Source organism: Macrobrachium rosenbergii, chromosome 12 (assembly GCF_040412425.1).
Source record: "Macrobrachium rosenbergii isolate ZJJX-2024 chromosome 12, ASM4041242v1, whole genome shotgun sequence".
Classification (NCBI taxonomy): domain Eukaryota; kingdom Metazoa; phylum Arthropoda; class Malacostraca; order Decapoda; family Palaemonidae; genus Macrobrachium; species Macrobrachium rosenbergii.
In genome coordinates this window covers 110,939,353-110,962,499 of record NC_089752.1, presented here as the reverse complement: position 1 = coordinate 110,962,499, position 23,147 = coordinate 110,939,353, and the positions used below count along the sequence as shown (strand labels likewise).

General features: G+C 40.1%; 1 protein-coding gene and 1 long non-coding RNA gene across 5 annotated transcripts in view; one reads left to right on the top strand and one right to left on the bottom strand.

The window, feature by feature from the left end:
• foxo (forkhead box, sub-group O) overlaps nt 1-21,175 on the bottom strand; it is a 580,500-nt gene extending 559,325 nt beyond the window's left edge. For 2 of the 4 annotated variants that reach the window (XM_067112731.1, XM_067112734.1), the window contains exon 1: nt 9,650-10,972. In XM_067112731.1, coding sequence (XP_066968832.1) covers nt 9,650-10,249 — 600 coding nt within the window. In that variant the 5' untranslated portion in view covers nt 10,250-10,972. Of the gene's footprint in view, nt 1-9,649; nt 10,973-19,884 lie in introns of those variants that run through there. The other 2 variants (XM_067112735.1, XM_067112736.1) reach the window with 2 other exon arrangements.
• Nucleotides 10,560-12,079, top strand: LOC136843876 (uncharacterized). Its single transcript, XR_010854708.1, has 2 exons — nt 10,560-10,673; nt 10,966-12,079. It is a non-coding gene; the product is annotated as an uncharacterized lncRNA (long non-coding RNA).
• Nucleotides 21,176-23,147: the final 1,972 nt, after the last annotated feature.

The window sequence follows — 23,147 nt, the reverse complement described above, 5'->3', positions numbered from 1 at the left end:
ATATACAGTAAATCAGTCCTTCTAAAATACGACACTCATATAAGGATTAGACCAATACAGTACCTAAATATTTATCATGAGCAAAGAGACTTCATTATCCAACGGTGCGTGGAAGCAAAATAAGAAAAAGAGAGAGAGAGAGAGAGAGAGGAGAGAGAGAGAGAGAGAGAGAGAGAGAGAGAGAGAGAAACTTCTTCCACTGCAAGCCCCCGCCGCAACCGCTTTGCAGCAGTCAAAATGGAAGGGTACGATTGCCCAATGACAAACGCGTACATGCGTGCAAGGAATTATTAAAAGAACATTGGTTACAACCTTTGCACAGTTAAGAGTAACATACGTATAAGGCGACAGTCCATAGGCATAGGTACGATTAGGTATGTGTACACACGTACATTAAATATAAAAATAGTGTTCTTTTATCATGTGCGTTTGACGGCAGGTAACCCTTTTCAAGCCCTTTTCAGTCACTGGGCTCTTGTATCCCCCCCTAGAACTGAATATAGTGAAATACAACAGACATGCAAATTTAGTCTACAGCCCTAACTCATTTTCTATGCCTTGTGGAATTCAAACTCCATTACGCAAAATAAAAAGCTTCATTTTCCATGTCTTGTGGAGTTCAAACTCCTTAACACAAAATACAAGGCTTCATTTCCCATGTCTTGGGGAATTCAAACTCCTTTACACAACATACAAAGCTTCATTTCCCATGTCTTGTGGAATTCCAACTCCTTTACGCAACATACAGTTTTATTTCCCATGTCTTGTGGAATTCAAACTCCTCTGCGCAAAATACAAAGCTTCATTTTCCAAATCTTGTGGAGTTCAAACTCCTTAACATAAAATACAAAGCTTCATTTCCCATGTCTTGTGGAATTCAAACTCCTCTGCGCAAATTACAAAGCTTCATTTTCCATGTCTTGTGGAATTCCAACTCCTTTACGCAACATACAAAGTTTTATTTCCCATGTCTTGTGGAATTCCAACTCCTCTGCGCAAATTACAAAGCTTCATTTCCCATGTCTTGTGGAATTCAAACTCCTTTGCACAACATTCAAAGCCTGACAGCTGGGACTTTACAAGAAATACCATGGTGAGAGAGACCTCAGATCATAGGGTACCCTACCCTATCAAAATGGCAACGGGTCAACCCAGGAGTCTCTCGTATCGAAGAAGAATATTATAACATGAAAGTTGATGCTGTAATAAAATGTCCAAGACATCAAGACGGTAAATGACGGCCTTGGGTGCATATCAGTTCCTCTCAGGGGCGGATACTCGAGCGTACGTACGCTCGCCAAGCACCAGACGACTGACACAAAAGTCACAATGTCGACCGACCGATAGACGTTACGTAAGCAAACGGCAATGCCATCATCATAGGCAACTTCTAACCTCAGCGTCACCTTATCCACCGCGATATCCATTCAAACGGCCGCCTCGATTCGTCCATCACACACGCACCCACACATACCCACGCACATACACATAACTTCGCACATACACACATATCCACACACAAACACCAAAACGCTTTGATCCTTCTTCCCTTGTAACATCAAGACGACTCGCTGACCCAAGACTGGTTCCTTTACTCTCTCTCTCTCTCTCTCTCTCTCTCTCTCTCTCTATTGCGTCACTCAATTCCTTTTTTTTTTCTTTCATTCTTTCCCTAGTTCCTCTTTCACCCTGGAAGGCTCGTGTCTCTTCTTTTCCTTCCTCGTCTGTTTTCCCTCTTCGTCCCTAACTCCCACCTTTAATTACCTTCTGAATAAATACCTTGATTCGGCCCCGACCCGAGATGTTTTTGGTCTTTCCTAAACTCGCGTAATCCGGTAAATGCCTTCGCTGTGCCTCTCCGTCCAGCATAGCTATCGGATTAATAATTCCCCGAAATTCTAAAGCGAGATGCCCAAGGGTGCATTTGGGCCCTGGGACAAGAGAGACGCAAAGGGGGGTGAACGGGGGAGGGGGGACTTAGCAGGGGAAGAGGGTACGATGTTGAATGTGTGTCCCTTCCATCGCGCCAATTCACTTTTCTCCTCCTCCACTGGTAGCTTAGTTCGGAGCTGGTAGTTGAACTCAATTGGCTTTCTTTTCGCCTTAATACCTCGCCAATTAGTGTCCGTGTAAATTGTGCCAAAGCCTGCAATTTTTGTGATTATGCAAAAATACGGAGGGTATTCCATACACGAAAATGCTCCGTTCCAACCAGGGGACGCGTTACGGAAAGTCACTATGCACCCGTTGTTACTTGTTTCATAAATAGCAAGCTTGCAATGACATGCGCTACACTATTAGCAGATGTCACTGTAAACTACCTTAGGTACCTAACTGGGACGATGCACTCAATAAAAAAAAAACGCACGATACTAATTTTTCTGCAAAATGTGGTTGAATACATGTGAATTCTAAATTGGAAATGGGAACGAAATTATGAAAATGTTATAAATATTTCATCATGTTCAGAGACAATTTCTTTGGTTGATATAAACAGGCATACATATTAATATATATATATATATATATATATATATATATATATATATATATATATATATATATATATATATATATATATATATATATATACACACACGAGTATATATATATACACAGCAACAGAAATGTGGCAACATTCCATCACGAACGCCAAATATAATGCAAAATGTAAGTCCTTCCGTTCCAAAACAGATAAACGGTACCAGAAAGTTGCAAGTGCCCTACACCAAAACGATCAGAGCCAGTGCATATATTAGCGGATAGGAAAACCAACACCTCTCCTCTTCTGTATCACCATATTCTATTGCCACATCAGTTAAATCTTTTTTAAAGCCACTTTTCATCTTCTGACGTGATTGGAGCCAATCCAATAAATGAAAAAAAACCAGGTTAAAAAAAATCAAGAATATACTGACACATTGACCCCCTGGGCACAGCATATTCGAGCCTCAAGAAATAAGCATGCCAGGTATTTCTGGCACAAAGTTCACAACCAGCCACTCTGTCTTTTTGTTCTTGCGAGTTTCATGGCAACCAGGCAACCTGGCGATCGCATTCACTTTCAGAGGCGATTAGCCAGGGATAATCAACCATTAATGATGATGTTGCCTACACAACTGATAGATTCTTCTTGACTGAACTTCTGACATAATTTTCATGTCTAAGGTTTGTTTGTAGCAAATTCCGGTAAACATTTAAAGGGAAAAACCAGTAAATAACAGTAGGATATAACCACCAAATTATAATTTCAAATTATAATTTCAAAATATAAATATACACACATATATATATATATATATATATATATATATATATATATATATATATATATATATATATATATATATATATATATATATATATATATTTATTTATTTACAAATTCTCCAGTACCTACTGTTATGGCACATTTCAAAAATGTCTGTCAGCTGAGCATTAACCATTTTAATCAGGATATGATGATGTGAAGATAAGCAGAAAAAAATTCTAACACGAACTCGAACCACAAGCGACAACCATCAGCGCACACTCCTCGTTAGTGTTCATATATATATATATATATATATATATATATATATATATATATATATATATATATATATATATATATATATATATATATATATATATATATATATATTATGTCGCTGATCATATGAAATATTTCATCATTTATTTCATGAATATATCACCATGATCAGAGACACTTTCTTGGTTGATATATACATAAACATATATACATATTAATATATATAAATATAAATATATATATATATATATATATATATATATATATATATATATATATATATATATATATATATATATATATAATGTTATATATTCGAGCTGAAGGTAATTGCATGAGAAAGGCCAGATGTAAAGGAATAAATAGTCACTTCTACTATCTGAGCAAAAAAAAAAAAAAAAAAATAGTCGGCTTGCTAGAACCACAAAGAAACCTTTCAGATAATGATGATATAGAAATGTCCTTTCTATCTAATACTCTTCCCGACTCAAGGAAGTACTCTACATAAAATAACACAATAAAAAGGAATATCAGGGAACTTTCGAAGTAAAACCACAAGTGAATGCTAAGCAGGCAATACTGATAAACCATGTTGTCATAACAAGCACCAACCCCTCCCCCCCTCATCATCACCAAACCCGCTTTCTCTCGCAGGACTGAATAAAAATGCTATGATACTTAACACTCCGCATTCTCTAAACTAAGATATTCTGAGAACATCATTCATGACACATCAAGCGCGTAATGTCACAGGATCAATGTACCTATCAAAAAGAACCCGCAATTTAAGTTTATATCGATTCTAGAAACCTCACTCCATTTCGCCACCGCTTCACTTATACACTGCATAACAAGTATCCCATTTTGGCAGAGAGAGAATTTCAGAATGCACATATAATAAATATATAATTTTATCACATAATCTCGATAACTCTCCTACTGCTCGAATACTGTTCTAACCAGCGAACATTCATAAAAAATAAATCTGCTGTTAAATAATACTTGAAAAAAAATTGGTAAAGCACGGAGATAAGGATAAGACCTTTCGACGTACAATAATTGAATGTTTTAAACACTGAAAGCCGTCAATTTTCAGACCCGCAAAAGGAATAAAAAAAAAAAGAGCGACGAGAAAAAACTAAGCAAATGAAATCGAACCAGCAGGAGAACGTAAAGGGTACAGGAGTGAACATAATCCCAGTGATTAAATCACAGCGCACAAATTAAAAACCGGTTTATCGGAGGCAGCGCACAGCCTACCGGGCGAAATTATCAGTCATAACGGGTTATTGTGAAGCGGCTGCCGTGAAAGAAATATTATGTAGGGCGAAAGAATACTCTCCTTTTCCTATTTTATTTTTTCCTCGAGGGGTGCTGCGCCTAAGGCCATCGCAAACGCTTCTGCAGGCAAAACTCGACTGTGTCGAAGTCTCGAAGCAGGTGGGTAGGTACCAGAGCGCATTCATCTGGCTCTCTCGGACGAAGCGGGAAAACGCCGAGTGGCAGGAGCGACAAACATTAATAATATGCCGCTGGCCGCTCGTTCTCGAAAACCTTAATGATCACTGATGACTCCTATTTCCTTAGCGATGTGAGGCGTCGATATGTTCTTCCCCTTGAGGCTAAACGTTGCGACCAGGAAGAAGCCATGCAACACTTCTTCAAGCGGCCTTGTAGACAGAGGCCGACGCCGCCAATGACAAACTGCAGCTGGGACGCGAACCATCTATCATCGGACTGTATTATCCGTCATATGGTCATCCAGACTGAACATCAGAAAACACACACACACACACACACACACACACACACGAGAAAGAGGAAGGTAGCACAACTGCATTTACCTTTCTCCAATGTAGGAAATAGTTTCCTACTTTCGAACCTAAGCAACTAATAATCTATGGCATTCAAGGTGCAAGTGTTGCATCGGCTGACCGTGTCATCTGCACATTAACCAACAAAATAAAACAGAGCAGTAAAACAAACTTCAAGAATAAGGAAGATACAATACAAAACAGAGCAATACACGAAGTCAGAGATAACCACATCATCCGTATTCAAGGAGGGCGAAACGAATTTCGAAATTGATCGAGCTTTTTGAGAAGGGAGAGTGCCGATCATTTTTGCATCTATTGGAGCGAGTGCTGGTCACTGTTTCAGACTGCCTTGATCTCCCCTCCCCCCACCCCCACCTTTTCCTCTGGCCTCACCTGGGATGGCCTTCACCTCAGGAGAGCCCACCTTGATCTTATCCGCCCACCTTTCACACAGCCGCAACACTTCTGGAACCAGCAAAGCTTGCTATCTTATCTGAGAGGCTGCTGGTAGGTGGCCCTGTGCCCTTCTCGGAGCGCACGGCGGCACCAGCCTATAACACACGCACGTTTGGGCCGACAAATATTAACTAGCAGCATAAAAAAAATTGAATAAGGTCGACATTTATGCAAAACGGCATCGCTGGAAATGCATACCAACAGCGCGCGAAAAATCGTTAAATGAAATGGCAGATATTCGCTACGGTTGGAGATAGAACTGTACCGAGACAGGACGGTGAAAGGTATCATATTTGGTCTAAATTTTAAAAGGAACAGTAAAAGCGAGAGATGAAGAAGCACAGAAACATATGTATCTGATTTGCAGGTGGCCAGTTAATAAAATTAGATAATACATATTACTTTAGAATACACAAATTAACTGTAAATAATTATTACTTCCACAGAGGACCTCAATAATAGATATATATATATATATATATATATATATATATATATATATATATATATATATATATATATATATATATATATATATATATAGTTTAAAATCTGACATTCATGACCGACTGCACCCAAAATAATGAAAAAAACGTCACTTCCTTACATTGCACACACACACACACACACACACACACACACACACACACTCAATAAATAATCAAATGACTTCACAAATGAAATTGTACAAAAGCATATTTTAACGAAGGAGAAAAAGAAATCGGATGAAGGCATCTGACCTGTAACAGCAGGTGGTCAGGATATGCAGGCGATGAGACCACCAGGTCACAGGACCTTTATCTTAAGATAGTTTAAGTATTCCCCTGCCGATTCCATTAAGGCGATCTCTCTCTCTCTCTCTCTCTCTCTCTCTCTCTCTCTCTCTCTCTCTCTCTCTCTCTCTCTCTCTCTCTCTCTCTCTCTCTCTCTCTCTCTCTCCGTACTCTAAACATCATTTCATGTTCCTGTTAAGACGAAAAACATCGATTCCGTTCACTGCGTCTCTTGCACCATAATAATATGCATGCATATTTCTAATACAAATGCGATACATGATTTGTGCGGCCTGCGTTCGTCCACTGTTTCCATTCATGTAGTTGTGTCTAAATACAACTTCACTCGTTTACGGTCATCTACAGACATATTTCTGGGCTGCTCAAGAGCAACAGCCCGTGCCAGCACAAGACTGGCTGAATCTATCTATCTATCTAGATAGGTCATTTACATAAACGCGGACTTCCACCTTCGTCAAAACTAAATACAACCTACAATACATGAAAACGTGAACATTCACAATTACAGGACACTGTTATCAATGATGCGCTGTTTCTCCAAGGAGGACTATGGAAACAATACATACAATCCTGAACCACAATGAAAAGCACAACCTTCTGAAAAAGTCGGGGACTGATTTGAAATGCGCTTTTTGTAAATATACGTGATATTGCAACTCAATTTCATAGCCTCTGTTGTCAATGTAGGCAAAATTAGATCAAAATTCTAAAAACACTAAATGAAAACATTAACCCTCTTGACTAAGCGATACTTTCATGCATCTAGAGCCCACGAATACATAACATATAATAATAATAATAATAATGAATGTACCCTAACAGCCATCAAATGATTTGAAAGGGCTGCCCACCACACCACTGCGCGATGACTTACAAGCTTAAAATTGTACACAACCTCCCATCCCTACGAACGAAATACAAGACAAAAAGGATTACAATCCCCTACAAATCTGCATCCCGGCATCGCCCGTACCTGAACCCAAAGAAAGCCGAAACCTTTGAGAGGTCAACCGTGGGAGCAGAAACTATGGTGTGCTTCCACACCCAAACCTTAAATCCTTTAGCGCTCTTCATCCTCCACAAAAGGTGACACCCAGCCTAAGACCCTCACAAATCCATCCTCGTCCGAGGGACTTAATTCAGACATCTGGCGAATTCGGCCGGAGGCGATTTTCGCCGGTCCTGCCCGACCAATCAGGACAAAGGATCCTGCGATTTTACTTCGCAGACCCCCCGGCGAAAAGCAAGCACTAAGGTTTAATGCGTACCCTTCCCGTGGCAAAACGGCTTCGCGGTATTAGGTCGCCAGGAATTCTAACCCCATCCCTGCTCTTCAGGACCACGAAAAAAAAAAAAAAAAAAAAGGGCCACGGGGGGTCAGTGTATAAAGACGGATGTCCTAAGGGGACTTTCAGTGAAGGTTTTCAGCCAAGCAGCTCGCGGAGAAAGATGTCCAAAATGACCTAAAAGGTTCTTCATCATAAAAAGACACGAACAATCGCGCAAGCACACACACATACACACACACGCTGGCGACCGAAGTGCTTGTCATACAAGGCGAGAAACTTCAAAGGCAAAAAGGAAAATCAAATACATTCACAGAACCGCGACCATCACTGTCGTCGGTGTCATTTGTCATAAAAGGAAAATATCAAAGGCATTCAAACACACCTCTGCCGACCATTGTTGTCGCTCGGGATGCAATTAGTCGAATAACCATCCTTCCTTAAGGAGCTCCGGCCAAAGATACGACAAGGATGGCCAGACCGAGCTCCCGCTGCCGCAAGCACAAATAAATATTAGGAACAATATACTTCTGAATAAAATAACAGCGCGGATCAAAGACCGCTAAACCCGTGGCCAAGTGAACCCGCTAAACAGGACGCAGACACACACACACACAAACACACGCACACCAGATGCAAAATAAAACCCCCAGCCCCCATCGAAGAATAGAAAAAAAAAGGACGCCGCTGATGCGTTTATTTCTTTCCACTTGCAACGAATTTGTAGAATCAGGTGTGCCGGTCGTCCGCTCCGCCAGTTCATAAAAAAATCAATCATAAAGCGATAATTGATGACAAGAGGCGTGACCTACTATGAGTTCAAAGCTGCCTATTGTCCGGCGCATTATAATAATAATAATAATCACAATAATCATAATAATGAGAAGAGGATTCTGACCCCGTTTCTAACACTTCCCGAACTACGTACCTGGATATAAATACTTCCATCGCTGTCGGAATTCCCCTTATTTTAATTGAATGTCTTTGATAGACAAAGTCGTTCGGATCCAACAATTAATGACCGGTTTCTCTTGATACTCCGCCGCCGTGGAAGCAACGGATAAAAATCAAATAACATATAATTATATAAATCATGTGGTTTAAAAAAAATATTAAATGTCGGACGTAAATTGTGCGTAATTTACACTTATCATTTTTGTCGCCTCCAGTAGAATGTTACCGCTGCTATGGAAAATTGGGAAATATTTATTACAGACATCAACCGTACATACTAGTTAGATATGACCATGCTGTAGCTATTCGACCTAAGAATGAAAAACGAAGAAAATAATTATAATATTATTTTGGAGCCACGCCGCTATAAATTGAAAAGTTCAATAAAATCGCAGACGGTATATTAAACACGTAACGGCACTTATCGCAAATGCACTGGCACAAACATGGGCATATGACCGATATCCAGAGAGTTTATTTTCATTTTGACCGGAGTCGGTCTTCGAATGGCTGCCCTGGAACGGAACACGTTAAGAGTCGGCTGCAACTGCGCAAATAAAAATAACGAATAAAAATAATACATAAAAATAATGACAATATGCAAATCACTTTTAAAACTCAACGCCACGGAAATCTGATCATTTGTTGCAACGACGTTACCTGCAGAAAAAAATCAAAATCATGAGAACAGACAAGTATAAAATGGTCCCACCCGTCAGGGTCACTGGGTATTGGGGTTGTGAGAGGGGGGGGGTGAGCCCTTCGGGGCGAGTGTGCCATTCTGCCTCCCTACTACTGCCACCTACCTACCTTCCATCCAGCGGAGGAGTTGGAGTCGCCCTTGTCCTTGAAGTAAGGGACATTCTGCACCATCCAGTCATAAATTTGGGAGAGAGTGGCACGGCCGTCGGGCGACGACATGATGGCCTGGGCGATCAGATCGGCGTAAGACATATTCCCCCAGGGGTTCCGCCTCGACGTGTTCTTCTTCGGAGGCCCGCCCGCCGGGTCACCTGGCCCACCGATGGTGCCAGGAGCCCGCACTTGGTCCACAGGCACCGGACCTTCGGCCGCCACCGCCGTCGGGTCCTCGCCTTCCATGTAGCCCTCGGGGACATGCAGCGGCCAAGTGTTGGAGCGCGAGCGCGCCACGGGTTCGAAATTGGGGTCAATTTCTATCCGACGGAGAGGTGGCGGTGGGGCGTGACCAGTGGGTGTGACGGGCGTGAGTGGCATTCCCGCCTGCAGCGGCGGTCCACCGCCCACGTGGGAACCACTGCCTCCGGGAGGTGTGTGACCTCCCATGCCAACGGTGGTGGGCGGCAGGGCCACAGGTCCTGTCTCCATTTCATGTTCTGTCGTGGGCTCCTCCTTCACTAGGGCAAAGAACCCCCCTCGGTTATCCATCATTGCTAGAGAAGGCGGCGGCGGCGGCGGCGGCAGCTGCAGCAAACTCTCAATGGCCACAATCAAAACCACCGAACGAATATCCACAGGTTACAATAATAATACTACTACTAATAATAATATCTATCAATATCAACGAGTTGTAGTCACCTCGGACTGGTGGCAACTGAGGTTAGCCAAATTCCACTTTGGAAAAGGACAAGAGGGGGTTGTTTGCTACTGAGTGCTCGTTTGGATGCAGTGTAAACGACAGCGTGTATTGCGAGGTGCTCGTAAATACTCATTAATTAATAATAATATTAGGTGGGGGGATGCTGAGTGACACGCGATGTCACCGACTCCGCCAACGGCAGGACACCATCATGATCTTCACTGGCAACAAGAGGAGAGCTCCGTCCTTAGGCTACGCTCCCCACCGACTGACTGAGTGAGTAGCCAACTCCCGACCACCGCTCTCACACTCTTTCTCTCTCTCTCTCTCTGTCTCTCTCTCTCTCTCTCTCTCTCTCTCTCTCTCTCTCGCTCACTCACTCACACACACACACAGACACACACCAGCACCAGTCTCTCGTATACACCGATTCCCGACTCGGAGAGACACACGTACATACACCATGGCCGCTAGAGGCGCCACCGCACACGACCTCATCTAACTGATGAAGAACTCTCTGTGTACATCTTCTAGTCTACTTCCTCCTCAACTCTGGAATCTTCTTCAGGTAATGACTGCAACAAGACCGAGGAGGAGCCCTGCATCCACAGGCAAGGTCAATGGGTAGTCAATGCATCTTCCACCGCCCAGCATCTGCCCATACCAAGCAATCCACCAGGGTGGGTGGAAATTCAACAGAAATAATCCCAAGGAATTTCCTCGGAGATGGCTACACCGTACACCCGTCCTCTGAAGCGTACAAAAGGTAAACAAACGAGCGAACTGCCCGCAGTTCAACTGTAACTTCGGTTCAGATAATCTGACATTTCTGTTGAAACAGTTTTGGTGAGGATTCATTTAAGGGACAGTTGATAAATATTTTGTCCTGTAATTGCTGGGATAAACACACGGCATTTTAATGGATTTCCTCCTGACTCTAAGAGTAAATGTAAGTGCCGAATCAGCCACCACTTACTCTTTGAGCACCCAGAAATATTGCGTGCGCCGACACAAGAAGTATGAAGAATATGAATAAGTAATAATTGCCTGACACTTCGAATGCGGCCAAGATCTGCCTCCGAAACTGAACAGGTGCTACATAAACAACGATGACATAAGAACGGGGAACAGATCCACCACCAACTCTGCAATTCATAACGCAACTATGAAATATGATATAAGAGATGATGATAAAAAGGTATTCACTGACTCGGGGAAATAATCAAAATATACTGACTGACTGGTTTCTTGTTTATCTGGTATCGTTTAAAAGCCCCATCTAGGAGACATGGAAGATGTGTTGTGCATGCGACATCCTTACTTTGGAGAGAGAGAGAGAGAGAGAGAGAGAGAGAGAGAGAGAGAGAGAGAGAGAGAGAGAGAGATTTACGGATACATTTAACTACCCCAAGCGTAATAACTTTTACAGATAACGATTAACTAATGAAAATGCCTTGCTTTCATAATTCAGTGCTATAATTACCACTTTTGGGGGCAGAATGAATGATTCCTTAACAAGCATGTTCCGTGAAACTATTATGATTTGAAGACAATAATAATTTACTTTTTTATATATTCCCGCCTTTAATGGAACATGCATTAAAAAGGAAAAAAATATAAAAAATACATAAGGAAATTGGTGTTTTCATTGAACGCATAATAAAAGGTTCTTTTCAAGCAAAGCACATTTATTCTCACCTTCAAAATGTTCAAGCATCGGCGAAAGATCAAACTAAAACAAGTCTGAATAAGCTTCAAACCACAGGATACTTCCAGGTTACTTAAAATCCAATTGCCTAACCAGGTGCTAAGGTCAGTGGAAGCTTACACTGGAGTCGAATGGCATGCATTACACATGATTTCCCATATATAAAAAAAAATGCAGGCGCAGTGACCTACGCTAATAGATGCTGCATCCTAAGTCCTGTTGTTTAGATCTCCTCTAAGCGAACTGAGTATTGCATATAATTCTTAAAGTCTTTTAACTAGAGCAACTGGGAAAGGATATGCACGTGCCATTCCATTCATTAAATGTCTACAGCTTCGGATCAGAATGTCTCTAAAGTACGCGTTCCGACTACTTGTGGCCCAGATGACAACACTTCCTCCCCCGTATCTACATCTCATACACAATTTAAAATTAAGTTATCGTTAGAGGCTGCAGAGGTTGATAATCACCTAACAGGATGACCATTAATTCACGCACACACATACACAAACAAATATACTGTATATATATATGTATATATATATATATATATATATATATATATATATATATATATATATATATATATATATATATATATATATAGGCATTGGGACCTGTCCCCCACTGGCTGTCAGCCTAAAAAAACGGGAGATCAGCGCCTGACCTATGAGCCTACAGAGGCCCAGGAGGACTTTAACTAAACTTTAACTTAATATATATATATATATATATATATATATATATATATATATATAATATATATATACACATATATATATATATATATATATATATATATATATATATATATATATATATATATATATATATATATATATATATATATATATATATACATATATACTCACATGTACGAATGCATTCACATACTGCCAAAAGAGTAGGTAAGGCAGAAGAAACTGCTAAAAAAAAAAAAAGGACCATCAAAACGAAATCACCGCCATCACAAGCAAACGCAAGTAATGAATGGGAGCAATCACTGACGTCTTATACAGTCCCTCGTCTCCGACGCAACACAGACACAGACATACACACAGAGGCAGATCTGGAGACTGTATGCAGTCACAGAAAATGACATCCTTCGGGAACTTCGCCGTGAATAATGGTACAAGTGGCTCCGAATGAACGTGAGAAGCGTCTGGTGGGAGGAAAAGGTTTTGCGGGTCACGGCAAAGGGCGAAAATTAGGCGTCGGAAGGAGGAACAAACGGTAGAAAACAAACGGAGATTCTTCTCGGACATTAATCTCGATCCTATTCGAAAGGCGTAAGTTAAGGAGGCAGGCTTCTCTCCTCCTATGACTCAGGACGAGAATGAAGACAGATGACGCAAGAGTAAATAGCTACATTCACCAAGTAGCGTTCGTCAGATTCTTCTAAAATTAAAAAAATAAATAAATAAATAAACAGAAACAAATAAAAGTGATTTTGCAAACCATTACGCGTATAGATAGTTCTGATAAAGACAGTCAAATCTATGCATACGACATTTGAGCAATGTTATACATCAAAAATACAATCTTGCCCGCATATCAAATACAAAAAAATAAAAAACAATTACTCCCCTCGTCACATCCAACAAGGGAGAATCACCTTGACTGAAACAGACCAGAGACATGCACAAATAATTTTCTTATCTGCCAGCGAAGACTACCAATATCAATAGACAATAACACGCCAGTCCCAGAGCATCTAACAATAATAACAACGCTCTTAATAACCGCCAAACCCGTGATTACAACCACAACGGAGAAGAACCTTCCTCGGTCCTCGTCCACAAACTCTACGGATATCTCGATTCAGATTTCAAATGTCAACCTTGCACATATCAAGGATCAAGTAAGCCTTCGCTGTGCTTTAGTTAAAAATAGACAGAACGTCTTCGTAAATACGGCAATCTTATATATCAGCACCGCAAACCTGAAGGTGTAAATAATGCGGAATTATATGCGTTATGCGAAAGCAGAGCCTTAGATAAAATTAATACATCTATCTATCTATCTACCTATCTATCTATATATATATATAAAGATAGATAGATAGATATTACTATATATATATATATATATATATATATATATATATATATATATATATATATATATATATATATATATATATAAGTGTGCCACGCGCGTTGCGTCTTGTCATAATACTGAGTTGCAAATTTAAATATAACCAAAATTGCAATGTACGCCATATGATGACACTCAAAACGTCGTCATAAACACATTAACCCAAAAATAATATTAAATTATATATCAAACCATATAACCTATCGACTACTGTGTATCAAAACCGCCCACCAAATATATTCATCTTACCTGAAACTCCAGCTATTATTTTCACTCCGAAAAGGGTGTCTCATTTTCACTTGTATTATAAAGTTAATACATGAGTGGATGAGTACATTTCTGTGTATGATTTATTCATCTCATCACAAACAAACCCTGTGATAACTCTGTAGTGTAATATATATACGACGAGATGTATTATACGAGATGTATCGATACAACATCGACGCCAAAATTTATGAAACATACATCACTTAAAAAGAGAATGTTTGTCAATCGTTAAACGACAAAAAAAAAAAAAAAAATAGAAGCCCTCCCCCAACACACACGCATACACACACACGCATACACACACACACACACACACACACACACACACACACACACACACACACACACACTGTGCAATCATCCGTCGCACCTCGAGAAATAAATATTCCCCGTGCGATATACGACGGAGCATGACATGGAAAGAATAAGGTGAAAATGATAATGATGGCGCAGAAAGAAGAGGAGTAGGAGGAAGAGGAAAACGCTAGGAATATTCCCGTGATAAGTGAGAATTCCGCATTCCTAGAAATATCAGGAACATGGCAAGACAATTCCACTTGCACTGCTGTGAAGATGCGTTGCGTCTACAAGAGCCACTCGCGTTTCCGACCACTGCTGCGATGGAGACGGGCGGTACTTTCGCCTCGCCCCCGAAAACAAAACAAAAAGAAGCTAGCCATTTATTTCCGTCTTACCAAAGTATCCTGCTTTTGATTTCTAAGCGAGGCGGGGTGAAGACGGAGAGGGCTGCACCAATGCTTCCTACAGAGCTTTTCTCGATGTGTTCGAGATGAATCCCCGAGCGAGTTTCCTGATGTCCGTAATCTGAATATTCTATTTCCTCCTATTTAATCGCCAAACCTTTATATTATTATTACTGAAATGAGTATAAAACAATGACTTGCGTTTCATTTTCGCTACAAGATTTCGATACGCGATGGAAAGGGAGATATTCTGTTTACTAGGAGCAGAGGCAAACGAACCTTTCGAAATACGCTTGCGGCAAACAAATAAAGAGATACATACGTGCACATAACACACACACACACACACAGAACTCGGCGGATGTTTTAAAATCCTAAAAGCAAAGCGTGCTTGGTATCAAGCTTCAGTGTGTTCCACACATGGGTCAAACAACGACTCCGGCTTCAAAGACATAAAAAATAAAAAAAAATATGCAGGGCAAAATAACATCAGAACATCAAAAGCGGTTATCAGACGAGCTTAAAAGTGGACGCGAAGTTTTCTCCACAGTTCGAATATGGAACGTTTCTCGACGGAACATTTCCGCTGCAAAATACACAGTCATCTTTGTGGCATTTTCCTCACAATATCTGTGCAGAGAGAGAGAGAGAGAGAGAGAGAGAGAGAGAGAGAGAGAGAGAGAGAGAGAGAGAGAGATAATTTCTTCATATAAGTACTTCATTCAAAAGATATCTGTGCTGGCAAAAATTTCACGGGCAATGATGTATTTACATATTTGTGAAACCACGATGTTACACAATAATCAGTGACTGACAGCTGCACAAACAACAATAATAATCAGTAATAATAGTAGTGTCAAGTAAAGTACAACTACAGTTGATAACACTGACCAAACTAAATAAAAACATACCTCATAAATGTGTTAATAATTCTCAGCAAATGCAAGCTGCTATCAGTCGTCTAATTTCTTCATTCGCAAGAAATTATAAACCGATTTCTTTTTTTTTTTACCTTACTCCAACACCAACGCTTGGAGTCGTCTTCTAAACTCAGAGACAACGACAGGTTTAACAGAATGGTTGCGTAATCGCAAAATTTACACAAGGAAAAAGAAACCTGACTGTGTGGAAGGTAACAAAATAACAGCTCATTAATCTCTCTCTCTCTCTCTCTCTCTCTCTCTCTCTCTCACACACACACACACACACACAAAAACACACACACGCACAAGCAGCTCAAAATGCGAATATCTCATCCGAATTCAGCTCAGCAGTTCCACTACCGTAGAACACTCTCTCTCTCTCTCTCTCTCTCTCTCTCTCTCTCTCTCTCTCTCTCTCTCTCTCATACATACACGCAACACATATTCACACACACACACACACACAAACAGCTCAAACAGCGAATATCTCATCCGAGTTAAGTTCAGCAGCTCCGTTACCGTAGAATACTCGACTCTCTCTCTCTCTCTCACACACACAAACACACACACACACATACACAACACACACACACACATACACACACAAGCAGCTCAAAAAGCGAATCTCTCATCCGAGTTCAGTTCAGCAGCTTCGCTACCGAAGAAAGAACATTCGACACAACTTTCTCTTGTAGCCAAAGAACATTCCAGCATCAGCAGCAGGCCGAGGCTCTTGAAAGCCCATGAACGAACCACTTCCTCCGACGACGCGTCCTCCGGATAAACGCCAGCAATTAGGCTTTCTTTCTTTCGGAGCATGTGGTGGTGGTGGTGGTGGTGATGGTGGCGGTGGTGGTGATGTATGTGCAGCGTTCTCACTTACTTACACTCCGCTAATCTTGAGAGACCGAAATTAAGCAATGACGACAACTCCCGGAGTTCCGGTTCGATGGATGCGGAGATAACGCTCACTTGCGAAACAAATTATTATTTCTTTTTTATTTTCTTTTCCTCTTCTTTCAGGTGTGTATATATATATATATATATATATATATATATATATATATATATATATATATATACATACATACATACATATACATACACTCACACACACACACACACACACACACACACACACACACATATATATATATATATATATATATATATATATATATATATATATATATATATATTTACAGATATATATATAAACATTATTATATATAAAAAATCATATATGCAACCAAATATGCTCTTAGAGTTCCAACTCTTCCTAATGTTACTCGTGCGGATCACAAACGTAAACGGCACGTTTGTTTATCTACAGATACATAAATAAATACATACTTACATAAACACGCACATACATCAATACATACAAACAAACGTACGTACGTACGTAAGGACATCACTCCGGAAGTCGGTTCGTTTTCCTATCCATTTCCACGTCGCTGAACATTCGAGTCACATATTCACATCACACTCGTAAAACAACAGATTATAACGAAACGAAATCACTTTCTCTCTCTCTCTCTCTCTCTGAAAACGACCACTGTGGGGAAACCGAGTCAATGATGGTCCTAGTACTGGCGGGGCATCGAAAAATAATCTCTCACGCTGGCTAAATAAAGTCAAAATGAAACAAATCACAAAAACGTAAGTAACAGCTTCGTGAAATGATTTTAACGCCATTACAATCAACGCGGAGAGTACGGTCGTAACTGCTTCTTAATGGCTGCAATACGTGTGATGAATGACAGAAAGTTTCCTCCCTTGGACAGTACTCAGATTATGAGCATCAATTAGGCGTCCACAACATTATAACATTATATATATATATATATATATATATATATATATATATATATATATATATATAAATATATATATATATATATATATATATATATATATATATAAAATATAATATAATATATATATGTATATATATATATATATATATATATATATATATAATATATATATATATATATATATATATATATATATATATATATATATATATATATATATATATATATATATATATATATATATATATATATATATATATATATATATATATATATATATATATATATATATCTTCTACGGCAATGGATGAGTATTCACCGTGAAGTGCATGACAAGCTGTTTCATTACTGCTAAAACCATCTGCCATATGAATCATCATGGCATGAACCATTTGTAATAAGTGTGACTTTAGATTTAGTTTCAGTTATTGCGGAGTCGAATTTCCTCCTGTACAGTTGAGACCAATGACCAGGTTTAACCGTTTCATCTTTTATACAATTTACCTTCGCAATGGGGACACCAAATGGCTGCCTGCGCATTTCAATAACAATTCTGCTGATCATATTAATCTCCAAAGTTAATTATTATTCTGAGGGTAAATTTCCCAGGTGTTTCCACGAAAGTATCTCGTACTAGCTCGCCGCCAAGCTTCACATTACACCCACACATAGAGACACACACAACCACGTATATATACATACACACATACATATATATATATATATATATATATATATATATATATATATATATATATATATATATATGTGTGTTAAATATATAATTATTTATATATATAATTATTTATATATATATATATTATATATATTATATATATGTTATATATATTATATATATATATATATATATGTTATATATATTATACATATATATATATATATATATATATATATATATATATATATATATATATATATATATATATATATATATATATATATATATATATATATATATATATATATATATATATATATATATATATATATATATATATATATATATATACATATATATATATATATATATATATATATATATATATATATATATATATATATATATATATATATATATTATATATGCGTGTGGTGGTGGGAGCTAGGGATGCGAATTACAGAATCACTAGTGTTATAAGTTCCTGGGTGAACGAGAAAACTCCAGATGCCTGGCCCATCTAATGGAGAAAGCATGGGCATTACAACAACTCCACCGTAAAGTTCCACCTCTTTGGAGTACTAATGAGATCTAGTCGCCTCCTTAGTATGACGAAGATAGCAACAACGCGTAGTGCGGGCACTCGGAAAAGGGGAAGTACAAGAGAGGAGAAAGAGAAACGCGTGAAAAATAAACAAGGACAAAACGCCGGGGTCGGCAAAAGCGCGAAATGAGGGGACACATTCTTTGAGATCTAATATATACCAATCAACAATAAGAGAGACGGAAAAAAAAAAATTACGAGAAAAAGATTCCTCATCCTCTTTATTCTAATAATCTTATTATTACGAATGACGCGGCAGAACGATAAACACTCCAATGGCTGAAGAACGCAATGGGGCTTTTGATTCCACGCCCATTTTACCTTTATTTTTTTATTTTTTTTCTTGATTCTTAGCATGCTGTTCTTTCAACAACAGGTAACGCGTAGGCAAACATTACAAATAATACCGTAGGCTACATGCAAAGTGCAACTGTTGTAGATTTTGAGGGAGGACATAAATTAGCACACTTGTTTCTTGTTTTTTTTTTTGTCGACGTTCATTTTCGTCGACAATAGGTTAAGCTGTTTGTCACAGTACGCTAGGGCGGACGAAATACGAAGGGACAGGGTGAAGTATTGCACGTCTGGATAATTGGGATGATTTTGCTTTTCTTTGTCTTTCCGACAGAGAGACGAACGAGGAACACAAAAAGGTCTACCAAGAGATAGATAGCTACTTTACCTTCCATCCAGCTGAGGAGTTGGAGTCGCCCTTATCTTTGAAGTAGGGAATGTTAGCCACGACCCAGTCGTAGATCTGTGCCAGCGTCAGCCGCCCTTCGGGAGCCGAGCTGATGGCCGCCGTGATGAGATCGGCGTAGCTCTTCCCGCCCCACGCATTCCTGCGGGCGCTCCCGCCCTTTTTGTTGGTACTGCTTGGAGGCACGGCGGCTTGACTCACGTTGCAATTTGTATTGTCCGCCAGAGCAGGGTATGGGTGAGCGTGGTGGGGTGCCATCGGCGTCGGAGGGAAGTAATGGTGTTGGGGCAGCTCCTCCTGATTGGGCGGGGGCCACGTGTTGCAGCGGCCCCTGGGCATCACCTCCGCGGCCATGCACTCCATCAGGGCCAGGAGAGAGAGGAGGAGGAGGAGGCGGAGGAGGAGGAGGAGGAGGAGGAAGAGGAGGGGACAGAGATTGCGGTCGTGGCACTCACTCCGGAGAGGAGAGACAGCTGCTGCTAGTCCCTTCGGTAGGTCTGCTTCTCCTTCTCTCGACGTCCCATCAAGTTCCAGCTAAGACATTCAGAGCCTACTAACACAGGTACATGGCCGCCGCAATACACCTGATTCGGTTGTCTTATTTTTGAAGTCAGGTGCGAAGGCAGAACTTGTAGCAGCAGGAGGAGGAGGAAGAGGAGGAGGGGTTCAGGGATGCAGGGAGGTCCTAGGAGGTCAGAACCCCCCTACCTCCCCCCTAATCCAATGACCCTCGTCATCATCATCATCATCATCATCATCATCATCAACACGACACACATAATCACAAAGGACACAAGACACTGGGACACCACGAAATAGTAATGATCAACAACAACAAAAAAATGATTATTTCCCCCTCAGACGTTCGGGTGGATTGCAATGCAAAATATGATCATTAGTTTACAACAAAACAACATGCAGTTAGGTGGTCATGCGGTACACCCGAAAGAGTAGTTTTTGAAGTGTAAAATTTGAGAACATTTCCATCATTCCATCGGGTTAGGCAAAGCATCCAGCTGATCTCGCGGAAGTGATTTCCAGGGCATGGAAAGACTGTCAAGGAGCGAGCGAGTTCTCTCTTTCTCTCTCCAGGCAGCCCGAGAGCTCCTGAATCGCTCGCTCGTTCGGTCGTATTGTGGAAGCAGTGACGAGCGCGGCCTGGTCTCCCGTCACGCGCCCACACGACACTGGCTGGCTGGCTAGTGTTGCCCTGGCTACGAGGTTGCGGCGACAGCCACCAGAATGCGCCACCCGATGCACTGAAGGCAGGCGGGCTGCCGCTGTTGCTGTTGCTGTTGCTGTTGCTGCTCCTGCTGCTGCTGCTGCCGCTGCCGCTGCCGCTGCTGCTGCTGCTGAGGCCCCGCACAGGTGAACTCGATGAACGGCCATCATGCACCTGCTGCCGTTGCTGACACCACCGGCGGCTTGCGTCTTGCACCACTACTTTTGGATGTCTCCTGCTTCTGCTGCTACCGGACCCGGTGGTCGTGGAGGAGCAGAAGTCACCTCTCCGACTGGTCCCTCCTCCTCCTCCTCCTCCTCATCCTTCTTCTTTTCCTCCTCCTCCTCCTCCTCCTCCTCCTCCACTCCATTCCTGCTGAGACCACTTTGACGAATGGGACGTGTGCAGCCTCCATGGCCATTCCACCATGACGAAGGAGAGAACAGCCTCCAACTCTTCCCTCGACGGCCAGAGAACAAGAAAAGGAGACTCGGGCAGGAGAGAAAAGAAAGCCCTGGATTGATCGCCGTTCCCCTGCCATCTCACCTGTCTCCTCCGATTGTCACTTCCATCGACACCCGGAGAGCAAAGGCCCTTTAACAGTAACAGCTCGAAGGAGGGAAACGGACCGAATTATTCCCTGGCGAAACTAACTCGCTCACTCAAAGTATGACGAGTGTTTCCAGACTTTTCCATTATGACGCTTACCGCCTGGAAGCGACTAACGAAGGCTGGTGTCATTTCTCTCACTGCCTCTCAAGTTAAATGTATAAATAAAACACCGACATTTCTTCCAATTCCTCACTGCAATTTTATGCATGCATATGTTCATAAATTTTATATTATATATATATATATATATATATATATATATATATATATATATATATATATATATATATATATACATATATAAAGTGTGTATATAATATATTTATATATATATATATTATATATATATATATATATATATATATATATATATATATACATAGATATATATTCATATATATTATATATATATATATATATATATATATATATATATATATATATATATATGTATATATATAAAACAGCATCTATTAAACCCTGTTCCCAATAAATCAAGATATTATCTGTAACGTGTCATTCTCCTCGTAATATCCGACGAAGTAGAAGAAGAGAATAAAGAGGCAGCGTAAAACTGGTGATCAAATCAATTAACAAACAATGTTAAACTGACACAACTTTATAGGAGAGCGCGCTCGTTAAAGTTAAGGGATTCTAAATATTTTGGATGTAATTTAACTGAATGTTTCAACGTCCATATCTACGTAATTTAACCACAGTGTCAGCAACACGCGTAACGCTGTAATTTAACATCAGTGTTCCAGCATTTATGCATATGTAATTAAACTGCAGGTTTGAGCTCTCATGCGTATGTAATTTAACCGTAATGCTTCAATATTCGTGCGTATGCTCAACATTCATGCGTATGTAATTTAAACGTAATGTTTCAACATTCATGTGTATGTTTTTTAATCTTAATATTTCAACATTCATGGGCACGTAATTTAACCGTAATGTTTCAACATTTATGCGTATGTAATTCAACCTTAATATTTCAACATTCATGCGTATGTAATTCAACATTAATATTTCAACATTCATGCGCATGTAATTTAACCTTAATATTTCAACATTCATGCGTATGTAATTTAACTGTAATGTTTACAACTCTCATGCGCATGTAATTTAACACAATGTTGACAACAGTCAAGAGTATGTAATTTAACAGCAATGTTTTCAACAGACGTACCTCTGCAATTTAACCCCCGTAGGAGGGTACGGCCGTCAGTGAACCTCATGCGGTGCACTGTAGGCGTTACTTAAGGTTCTTTGCAGCGTCCCTTCGGCCACTAGCTGCAACCCCTTTTGTTCCTCTTACTGTACCTCCTTTCATATTCTCTTTGTTCCATCTTACTTTCCACTCTCTCCTGGGAGGTTTTTCTCCTGTTACACCTTTCAAACCTTTCACTGC